The following is a 12363-nucleotide window of genomic DNA, read 5'->3' as shown; positions in this document are numbered from 1 at the left end:
TACTTTACGATGAACATCGTTAAAACGATATCCTATGCGAAAATCGACTGTATCGGGTATGGTTGGTGCTAGAGATTTTCTGAACTAGTGAGACAAGCGTGCCAATCTATATCTTTCAATTACGAGTATACATACTGCACGACGAAAGATTTACTTTCTTCTTTCCTGTTAGGAGTTTGAAAACAGAACGCAATAGTGACGTTCGAAGAGTAACCAAAAAAAAAAAAAAAAAAAAAAAAAAAAAAAAAAAAGGAAAGAAAAGGAGGATGTAGAGAAAAAGAAAATAAGAAATAAGAAGATATTAAATCGTTCGGATGGTACAGGTGCACTGGGATTGTAATAGAATATCGAGAAACTGCGTTACATTTATATTTCAAGCTTACAAACATCAACAACATAGTTTTTTTTCCACTTTTATCCTTTTAAAATTGTAACTTTTCCTTATTGTTGTTTTCGGTTTCTTTTTCCTTCTCTAAGCATACAGAGTTATTACCACAAGTTTATTTTTTGTCTACTATTTTCTAATTACATTATATATCTACTTGTGTCCTGAGATGCGACTGGGAATCATCGATCAATGTCCTCCCTCTTTCTCGTCTTTTGTAAATACAAAAGATCACGCCAGACGACTCGCACGCGACGAGAATGCGATTACAGTTTCGTCGCTGGAACAACGATCCTCACACGCTTCTTTTATTGAATCTTCGATCGTGGGAGAGCGTCGAAAGTCAAACCATATACATAAATATATTTCACGCGGATGCCACTAGACGAATAATTATATGTATATTTCTCTATAAAACGAAGCTACAATCTATTTTGCCGTTTTATATTGTACTCTGCATAGATGTATGTATACATATACATACGGTACTATACTGTGTATACATATATGTATACATATGTACATGTAATATATTAAAAAAAAAAGGAAAAAGGAAAAGAAAAAAAAAGAAAAACAGAGAGAATATTCTGTACAACGATTACACAGCGTTCACAGTATAAAACGACCACGTGTTACGCCCAGGACACAAGCCGTCTCTAATTATTCTATAGATTAATAACAATGATATCCTGTATCCGAATATTATGTTTATAATAATATATATCACATATAGGTATTTCATGTTCATTATATCAACAATAGGGGAGTTGAATTAAAAAGAAGGCTAGCGTTCACTTATTAGAAATTTATTTTCTTTCACTGCTTTCTCTCATTCTCTTTCTTTCCTCCTTTGTTTTGCTTCACCCGATCTACGCGTGTGTATTCACGTTCAACTTGAAAAAAGAAAAGAAACGAATTATTCGAGTCCTACAAAATTTTCCTCGATCATTGTGACATCTTTTCTTTCTTTTTTGTTCTTTTAACCCCGTTTTAGAGCAATTAACAAAAGGACCTCGGTAATGATACAGTGTTTACTCGCAGTTCGTTGGTCGTGCGAGTTTTATAAAAAAATCTCGCCTTTGACTCTCTCGCTTCCGCAGTAATCTCATTTCACGAGCAATTCGGGAAAAATTACGAATAACTTTATCCTCTATCCTCGTGCAATTTCGTTCGCGAAATATTTCCGTAAATCGCTTACGTTGAATAATTTAACGATCAATATAATTTTTCGACTAATACAATTATAGTTAACGTAGTTTCTAGTTCGGGAGTAAAAGGGTTCAAGAGAAACGGCACGAACGTTCGCGCGTTATTTGTATTTTAGAAACTTGGGCGGAATTATTCGTTTCAGCCGCGAACGAAGTTTATTGCCAGGTCCGTAACGAGATCCGTACAATTAATATGTTTAAAACGTGTCTACGATATATATATGTATATATTGCGTGCGTAATAAAATTCTGTACATCTGACGTTTGGAGAAAAAGCGTGAAACAGAAGAAACGCGCAAACGTGTAGAACGAGATACCTGGAAACAGTCGACACGCGTATCAAATATCAACAAACTACCACGTAATTCCTCTTCTAATCTTTCTTATCTTTGTCAGTCTAATTATTCGCGTAGAATTCGTGGAACGGTTTTTTTCTTCCGTAGCTTCGTCGTGCGACTCGCCGGTTCAATTCTCGAAGAGAAGGAGGAAAACTGTAAAATCAGTGCGAAAGATCTCGCGACGGGAACGCGCAACAAAATGGAAAAACGTGACTTTGCTCGTGAAGATACACGCGGAGGCCATGTTGCCCCCTCCATCTTGTCTCTTCGTCCGCCCTCTATCAATTTCGTTGCTGCCAGTTTCCCGCGCGGGAAGCCGGCACACGCGTTTTACAGCCCTTTTAATTGAACTCTCTGATATTATTGATAACAAGTTAATCATATGTACATGTACAGTTTAGACATCGGCCGCCGTAAGCGCAATAAAGACGTCTAAGAACGCCCGTGAAAGTCAAACGCCGTATCTCTGACCGATCTATTTGTTTTTTCGCTTAATTCTCTTTTTAATTATTTTCCTATTTCGCTTTTTTTTCTCTCCGATCGCTACGCTCTGGTACCGAAAAACACGCGCTCCACGTATATATTTATACAGACATATATATATATATATGGATATATATAGATATGTGTGTATATATATATGTTTATATATATTAATTACCTCTTTTTTTTCGTTTAATTATTGTAAGCTTTGAGCTTGGGCCTGGCTGCCCACACGTGTCGAAACTTACTATACGCTGACAAAAACAATAATCGTATCGTAGCAAACGCTTTCGCAGAGTATTGCGGCCCAGGCGTACGTGCTCACGGTCCTTGCGGTCCATAACGATCGCATTCTCGCGCTCAATCGTCTGACATAGAGCTTATCGATCCATTCCTTTTTGCTGCGCTTCGCGAGACTCGCGGAAAACGCGCTGGAAAATTCGAAACCGAATGGCGACGCTCGTTACGCGGATCGATCGCCACATCGCGGATTCGTGCGACGACGGTACCGATTGCCTCGTTCGAGAAGAATCTTGAGTTTTGACTAGAATCGAGAGCTACGAGAGTCGAAGTTCGCAGCGATCGCTGCTTGTAGCAGCCTTCAAGGGAACGAATTCTTCGACGAATCTTACGATGCTGTTGTGGACCGCGGACGACAGGTATCTGACGACTGAATTTCAACGTTCGCGTGCGCCATGGAAACAGGACAAGCAAACGAACGTTCTCGTTCTCTGTCGCAGACAGTTTGCTTTGAATGTTTCATAGGTTCCCGCGTTTCGTATATTTTTCTACGTTTCAATTTTTCATAAATCCATTCAGTTTAGCTACGAGTGCGACGAGAGGAATGGAAGGGGAAGGAGAACAAAGACTGTGAGCACGCGTCACGGGTGTATCGTCGCACGTCTCTAAAGACGCTAAAATCTCGTATTACAAAGCTTATTTATTAATTGCACAACTTGGACGAGTCGAAATTAAAAAAGAAGAAGAAAGAAGACGCAAGCGTTTATTTGCGAACCAACGATAAAAGCAAAAGGGAGTAAGGTAAAATAGGAGGAGAAGAGATCGAGGAACATTAAGGAACACGCGAAGTCCTTTACACGCTGTCGTGGATTAAAAGAACTCGTTTCTGCTTCAACATTGAATACGTTCGTAAGACATAAATATGCGTAGGTATGCGTGTACGACAGTTGGTGGAAACGATATAGCAAAATCGCAGATCTCTTATAATGTCATAGAGCTTCAAATTGTACATCTATGCCATATGATCATCCGTCCTGATGCCTCCATCTCACGTCATATCATCATACTATTGCACTGCATTATTGTACCGTCGCTGTGTTGTTGTGTGGTAACAAAACGTCTATCTATCGCTGGTCTACAATTTTTATTCTTTTCCGAATTTCGATCTAATTCCAGTTACAGAAAGTTTAGTAATCGTATTACAGAAGTAACTTGGATAAAATTGCTAGGTGTCATTTAGTGATTGCAGAGTGCTCGTAGGAAAAGCTGTAGGTGCCAAGGAACAAGCTCTCAAGGAAGGAAATAGGAACCTACGCATTCATGTTTGGGTTGGCAACTAAGTAATTACGGATTTTGTCATAGATGGTAATGACAAAATCTGTAATCACTTAGTTGCCAACAATAGTTCAAGTTTACCAGAAAGAAAACCGTGTTCGTAGGAAAGCCTGTACGCGTCGTCTCTCAGCTGCAAAAAGAACTCAACGTTTGGTTAATTATGATAAATGGCATAGACAAAAGCCAAGCAGCAATTAACTAATTTTTATTGGCACTTATATTTCTCTATATAGAGGCGACCTTGTCACACTATTTTCTGCTATTATTAAGAACTATTTGGAATGGGAAATTGCACTTGGATCTGACGTTAAGTAATACTCGATGCTAATAATAATACAACAGTATCTTCGTGGGTATGTGGAACATGGTCCAATAAAAAAACAAAATCTTCCAATCGTGGCACTTATAGCGTTTTCTACAGGCACTCTTCGATTATGGAAATAGCCAGTGGCGCCTGTTAATGTGTCGAACACGCGATATTTTACAGTTTCGCAACTTTACAATTTCGCAATTTTAGCCAGCGTTATTTATTGATTCAAGCTACGGTAGCTTATATTGAAAAATACATTTTTTTATACTGTCGCATAAAATTTCACTATTGTCTACATATATCGACGATGCGGGAATAAAAGCTTGTACGTTGAGAGGTTGGTTTTCGCACGGAGACAGTCAACGACGCATTGAACGACTGTTGTTCCGATTCTTGTAACGTACACAGCGTAACGCACGGCCGATTCTATGACTTCGCTATGTTCCTTCCACCAGCTACGGAACGGTATGCACGAACGTAAACGTTTTAGTCTCCGCGTTGTACAATTTAGAGCCAGGCTTCCGGTGTGGCCGGAAGTATGCTTCTTCGTCCGTTTAATTTATTCGGATTCTCGACCACTGCGCGTCGTCTCCTACGACGTGTCACGATCGAACTTGCATTCGCATTGCCGGCCGCTGTTCGTCGCAACAAATTTATTGGCTTTGAAACTTTTCCATCATTGTTTTCTTTTTTTTTCTTTTTTGGCGTTCCGTCGAAATTATACCGATAAGAGACATCGTTGAACGCGCCTTCTGACAGAAAAGCAAAACGCCATCGTGCAAAACTGCGGAACGACGTCCTCGAACGCCTCGTTCAAACTGTGCGAGTATATATGTACAGGGTGTCTCAAGTGTTTTCGTTCAAACGACGCGAGTATATTCTTCGGGTAAAAATAATTAATTTTATACAAACGTGGACCTATGGAAAGCTTCGTGATCCATTGTTGACAACATCCTCGTCGTACGCTTAGTATCAATCGTTCGTAAACGAGTACGCATAGTCATTGGCGGGTATTGTGTCAAATGAAAAATCAATCTCGCGTTATTTCGTACTTTTTTTTTTGTTGAATTTCTTCCTCAAGTGCTTACGTTCTACATTTCTATCAAACTTCTTATTTCTATTCGTAGAATATGCTGCTGAAAAATTATGGGTCACCCTATATATATATACACACACACACATAGTATCTATACATATGTATATACATATATTTATATGCATATGTACCTATAGAAATATATATATGTACATCGTATGGCAGGTTCGATCGCTGAAAAACGATTCAGCATACGTTCAATGAATCTGACAACGAGGCAGTTAATATCGCGTGTATGTGTGCGCGTAGCAACGTCTCTTTGTTGACTTTTCATCGTTCGCGTGGCCTGCTGGCATAGTTTCTTTCCTTTAGACTTCAGACTTGTCGCGTTCAACCGCGCTCTTATTTCTCGTGATAATGTGCGCTCTACTGAAAACTGACACGGGTTTGAAAGTCTTTCCCGAGGGTCGCGTGCAAACGTTGATTGATCTACCGCGGCCTTTCCTCCCCTCGCACCTTTTTCGCCAACTCGAACCGACCGACCGGCTCTTCGAAAACTGCCAACGAGTCTACTTCGATACGATAAAATATTACTTTGTTAAATCCAGCGATAGTAAGAAAAATATATCAATACTTTTAAAATAGGAACGAACGTCGTGTTCATCTCGAGCTTATCGTTGTGAGGGGACCTTAAAGGACAAGCCGCGCGTCAACGCGTTTCCTTTAAGTCGTGTCACTCTCGTAAGAAAGCATCGCGCAACGTGTCGAATAAAACTTCTTTTATTTTGCGGGATCTCGCAACTGAATTTTTTTAAATGAATTAAAATTTACATACACACACACATATATATATACATAAAATAGAATGATAAAAAATTTCAAGACAGAAATTGGCAATTAATCAGAAGATCCGATCTCATCCAAGAATTCTCTCAAATTTGAGTATCCGATCGCTCTTATCGCTCCGATCATCCTTTTTTCTCTAAGCACAGCCTCGCGGAAGGCCATCGCGCGTCGAAAAGCAGAACGTTGCCACGTACACACGCCCCGCTCGGCAATAACTTGCCAGTGCCTCGAGCTGCTATTCAAATCAACTACATATCTCGCGGGGTAGTTCGCAGAAAACGGGTTATTGCTCTCAGCCGCTTAAGGATGTGAAATGTAGGACTACGATTTGCGCAGTTCGATACTCGTTACAAACTAATTGCAGACTAGCAGAGAACAGGGGAGGGGGGCGGGACACAGAGTACGTACTATCGTATGGTATGCGTGTGTTCGGTGCGAGTGTGTGTACGTGTACATGTACCGGCACAGGGTAAAGATTTTGCCTGTAATTTTATACCGGCGAACGTAAATTCGCCAATGTACCATAAGACGTTATTATCGATTTCCTCTTCGCTGTTTTACGCACAGTGATAGAATGCTCGTGTTCCAAATGTATTTTCTCTGAATTTAACGAATGATCGAATGGACGATCGGTTTTTTCTTCTTCTCTTTATTTCTGCTCGAGCCTTTCTCTCTCTCTCTTCTTCTTTTTCGATTTGGCATTAGGCAGTCAGCGCGACGTATATGCCGCTGGAGACACCGAGCAGTAAACTGCTGCGTCGTTACTTCTAATTTTTCCCCCTTTTTCTTTCTCGTCTATTCTCTTGCTTATCCGAAGCTACATTCCAAAAATGAAGAAATCGGAAAGTACGTGACTGCTGCACGCAGCTATTGTTCGAACGGTGCTCGTTTTCTTCTCGTGCAAATTATGATACGTGTTTATTTATCTCGTTTCTTCTTTTCTTCTATTATCCACAGTATTAAACGTTAGTCTTTATCGTTTCGTCGTGATATGACTCTATTTCTTTTTTCTTCTTCTTCTTCTGAGGGACAAGAGGAACTTACGGACTTGACTTGCAACGCGTGACAGGCGGTTGATTTTGAACGGCGATTTAAAGTGAAATTCAATAATCAATAAATGTAATTAGAAAGGAGGAAGAAAACGCGCGAGCGCGTTTCGATTCTGTCTTTTCACCACGATAATTTCATTATCGATCGATGGTATGAGAAGAACGTACTCATTCGATATCTTTTTTTTTTCTTTTTTTTCTTTTTCTTTATTCCCTAATACCCTCGTCTACGTCTTTCCAACGAATTTATTTCTATTAAGTCTTGCTCACTCTCGCCCTCTCTTTCTTTTTCTTTTTTTCTTTTTCTTCTTTTATTCCTACCGGCTAAACAATAATACGCGGATGAGTATACTCTATACGTTACATCGAAGTCGAAGGGTGAGAAGGTCGTCTAGCAAGAATCAAGTATCAAATAATCAAATCTGAAAATAGAGTATTTAAACTACAGCAGCCTGCGGCTAAAAGTCTATAAAATGGAATACAAAAAATATGTCGAAATCTTAAACGAGAAAAGGAGTATAACGTATATAATAACTAATGAGCTAATTCGTAATCGTCCTAATCGTATTCATCATCTTATTATTCTTCTCTTCCTTTCTCTTCCCTTTCGTCTATCTTCTCTCTCTCTCCCCGGGGAAAACTTCCCGAAAATTCGCGAAACTACATCGTCTTCTCCTAAACAACAGGTTTGTGCGCTAAGAGAAATGTTTTGCCTGTATCACAGACTTCTTTCGATAACGTCGCTGTATGCTCCATTGCTATATGCGATCGTATATATATATATATATATACGTGTGTGTGTATATACACACATGTGTAAGTACACACACATATATATTTACCTATGTATATGTATATAGAATACACGTTAATTAAATAAATACATAATTTAACGCTAACCTTTGCTTCGCTACCTCGCGATTTAGACGAAGAACTATCTTAGCAAATACGCGTATCAGTTCGACTCGCAGGCGAAACCGATCGATTTTTCCTATGCTCGTCCTTAAAAAAATTTCTATATGTACACGCGTCGACGGCTAGGGAGTGGGGATGCAGGAGAAGGGGTGGGGGTGGCTTGCTGAACCCGGTTCCCGAACGATTCTTCGTAATCCATCGCATGTGCCGCTTCCAACAGGAAAATCGAATATCCTATTCGTGCAATTCGCTTCCGCTGCGGACATCGTGCTCCTAACGATGTAACCGCACGTTCCCTCGCTGTATGGCATTCGCGTAACCAACGAGATCCATCGTCATCGTCGTTATCTTATATTAATCGCAATACGATATGTTTGTTGGCGTTATGCGTCTACCGGTCTTCGATACGTCTCAGTTACGCGCCTACTCCTGGCGAACTGCGCATGCGCGACGAAGAGTCGCGTCTCTTTCTTTCTCTGCGTTTCTGGCTTCTCTATGCCTTGGGACAGTTGGCAGCAAAAACGTTAACAGATCGCACAGTTTCCAAGTTTGCTTTCCGCTTCTCGAAACGTAATCGAACGAACGACCCGAGCGTAATGCAACACCGTGGGCCAATTAAACGAACAGGCAGCGTCCAAACACTGTAGAAGCCTGTACAAGCTGCAACGACTTGCGGTTTCAAGCAGCAGAACTGTCCACTGTACGAACTCTGGCGCTCTATCGCGCATTACCTCCCGCTCTGTCTCGCTACTTCTTCCCTTTCTTTTCTCTATTTTCCGACGTTCCCAGGGTTTCATGGCTTTCGGGTTTTGCGCGATAAGCTAAGCGGTTGTTTCTAATTGGCAATATCCATGAACACAAACGAAATCTGGCGAAACGTCTGGCCGCTGACGGGAACGAGGCAAGCGTTTACGTGGGGTTCGCTGCTTGTTGCTGGGGGCTGTACTCCAACATCGCTATCGGGAACGTCTTGATGTGCGTCTGCCACTGCGCCGACAGTTGGAAGAATTTCACGCCGTACCACTCGGTACCGTCGATGCTCACTGAAGAAGAACAAGTTATTCGTGTAATTTCAACGTTCCACGTGCTAACGTTCCTCTGCACAATTTTCCCACATTTTACCTACGTTATTCTCTTTCTATTAAACTGTACCAGAAATTCCTTGCGTTTTATGAGCAAACGATAGATGCAAATTGTTTGGTTCATGTTATTTTATTGAAGATATTTCTATCGTTCTATTACCGCTAAATAAAAATAATATAAAAGAAACAATGTGCATCTATCGTTTTCTTAGAAAAGCAAAGAAACTTTTCGGACAACCTGATGAATTCCTTGAGTTAAAGAAATTGATAAATATGATCGTATGAATACAAAGACTTGAAACATGACGAAGTTGTAGACGTGTCACTTAGAAATTTTGTGCGTACAATAAATGTCTGTATAGTGGCCTTGAAAATGAAAGAGATATGAAATAAAAAAAATGGAAAAGTTGTAGAATATTTTAACCTTCGGTTGTCGTTAAGTCATTAAGGTCATTTAAGTTTTACTTTGCAAAGAAATATCTTCAGGACTCTTCTGTTAATTTGCAGTGTTTTTTAAAATATCTGATGATCACGCTGCTAGACTTAGTAATGGGTCATATTGACCCAACTGTGGCAAAGGTGTATTTTTCGCTGCAGCCGAACGTGTTTTATCTCTGTGCAGCTTTTGCATACATATTTTCGCGCAAGAACTGATTGAAATCGTTATTACACTTTTTTACACCTAAATCTACGCATACAATTAAAACAAAAGATGGTTGTACCTGTACGTGCGAGTAAATTGATTTTCTCATTATATACAGGGTGGTTGGTAACTGGTGGTACAAGCGAAAAGGGGTGATTCTACGCGAAAAAAGAAGTCGACAATATAGAATAAAAATTTTTTTTTTTTAATTTTTCCATCGAGACAACGATCTACAATGAGATCAGTTATAACGTACCGAACGCGTACCGAGCGAAAATTCAAAGTCGATTTTCTCGAAAACAAAGCCTCGAACGAAAAATTGTTATTCTATATTTTCGACTTCTTTTTTCGCGTAGAATCACCCCCTTCCCGCTTGTACCACCAGTTACCAAGCACCCTGTATATTCACATAATTGTATTCTTCTTATTCGAAAACTATTTTTCTTAGAGTAACACGTCTTAAAACCATGTTAAATTTTTTACGAGAAAACGTAAGAAGAGTTACAGCATTTTTCACTTAAAAATGTTTCTCTATCGAAACTTACAGTTACAAGGATTCTCTGTTTTTTTTAAATAATCTCACTTGGTTTGTTAACCGTTTTTCTTATCAAAACGTATTTCAGAGTGTTGAAACTCCCAATTTTTTCCACTGAATATCTCTGTTGTTTTTATAACAGCAGCTTCGTGAAAGTTCCAATTGGAAATTGGAAAGTTGAACAACTCGGCTTTGGGCGAACCCCAGTGCGACAACCGACGGTTAAACGTAAATTTTCATTCTCTATAATTCTGTTCTAATCGTCGCTATAATTTTAATTAAAATATGAGTCTAATAGCATTATCATATAGCGTAAGAAGAAAATTTCCAATGAAAATTTCGATTTCTCTTATCCTAAAAAATACTGTGATTTTCGTACGTTTTGTATACACGTAATATTAGGAGAAAACTGGCACATGTTGTTACCTCTTAATGGAATGTTGTGAGTCTTCGCAGAGCATATAAGTCGTGTCACGCCTTCCACTGTTTGACTCTTTGGCTCGTTTTCCTTCTCTTTCTCTTTCTTCTTACCCAGTCTCATTACTGCAAATGAAACGGACAAACGTATAAAATTTTTTCTGAAAACTAATACCATTTCAGAAGAATACAACGTAGTTAGATGTGAATTATATTTAACTCCTAATTGCTCTCGTGGGATTTTCTCGTTTTAATTTAATTTAATCTCATTTTATGCTACCAGTTTCGAATATATACTCACACATATGATCCACGTACGTATAGTATACGTGAATAATTACTCAACTGTAGCTCAACTGTATTTTTAGATTGTTCGTAATATTAAAAGAAAAATTGACCGAATCGTTTGTACAATTTCGTATTACAATGTAAAACAGAATTGAAGATTAGGGAAATGTTAAATTTTCTCTTAAAATTGTGCCTCTGCTTCTGGCTAAACATGCAAATTCAGCGTTAATTTTGTGGATTCTCCTCTGTTTTTGATTACTATTATTAATCCCTCAGGTGCACTAATCGCTAACTTATTTATAGTTTTGTTTTGAATATCTTCCTATGTGGATTTTGTGCTTCTTTTAGGGCTCTGGATCGTGTTCGGATTAAGACTCGATGCTGGCCATCGTCATAACTCTATTCAGCATCGTCTTGTTTGAGAAATTGTCTTTTCGTCTGCAGTTTCAGTTATTGAAAAAAATAATCTTCTTACGTAATACAGCGTTCAATTTAGCCATTTTCAAAAACAATTTCACTTAACATATTCAGGCATTCAATCAGTGGTTCCTTAGAAATATCGAAGAAACAACACAGAAAATGTTTTTGAGTTTACAATTGTCCAAAATAATGTACATATAAATAATTGAGACTAAAAATTGCACATATGAAAATTAAATTAAAATTATACGTATATAATATACCAATGACAGTAAATATACATATACACACACGAACATATTACATTTTACTAAAAGTTATCATTAACCAGTTAGTTAGTATGTTGCGTCCTCTTTGAAAAGTGTGCATCTGAAATGTGTGGCAAAAAGTGAGTGATGACGAGTATACTCGTCAAGCGCTGAACATGCGAGGCTCTTATAAATTAGAATTAAATTAATTAACGAAATGACTGTTTTACGTTTTAACTTCATTACTGCAATCCACTGCAATTACTAAATTGAAATTTAAACAACATATTGTACTTGTTACGCGTGACGAGTATACTCGTCAAACGAAGAGTACGCGAGGCTCTTATAAATTAGAATTAAGTCAATTAACGAAATGGCTGTTTTACGGTTTAACTTCATTACTGCAATCCACTGCAATTACCAAATTGGAATTTAAACAACATATTGTACTTGTTACGCGTGACGAGTATACTCGTCAAACGAAGAGTACGCGAGGCTCTTATAAATTAGAATTAAGTCAATTAACGAAATGGCTGTTTTACGGTTTAACTTCATTACTGCAATCCACTGCAATTACCAAATTGG

General features: G+C 38.7%; 1 protein-coding gene across 3 annotated transcripts in view; it reads right to left on the bottom strand.

Annotated features, from left to right (window-relative positions):
- Positions 1–8913: 8913 nt before the first annotated feature.
- LOC100744265 (phosphofurin acidic cluster sorting protein 2) overlaps positions 8914–12363 on the bottom strand; it is a 30712-nt gene continuing 27262 nt past the window's right edge. For all 3 annotated transcript variants that reach the window (XM_012390927.3, XM_012390930.3, XM_012390928.3), the window contains 2 exons: positions 10832–10948; positions 8914–9188 (listed from right to left, as the gene is read on the bottom strand). In XM_012390927.3, the coding sequence (XP_012246350.2) occupies positions 9055–9188; positions 10832–10948 (251 nt within the window). In that variant the 3' untranslated portion in view covers positions 8914–9054. The remainder of the gene's footprint in view (positions 9189–10831; positions 10949–12363) is intronic.

The sequence above is a fragment of the Bombus impatiens genome, unplaced genomic scaffold, assembly GCF_000188095.3.
Source record: "Bombus impatiens unplaced genomic scaffold, BIMP_2.2 scf_0900, whole genome shotgun sequence".
Taxonomy (NCBI): Eukaryota; Metazoa; Arthropoda; class Insecta; order Hymenoptera; family Apidae; genus Bombus; species Bombus impatiens.
Note: the sequence above shows the minus strand (reverse complement) of the source record. Positions and strands in the feature narration are given on the sequence as shown.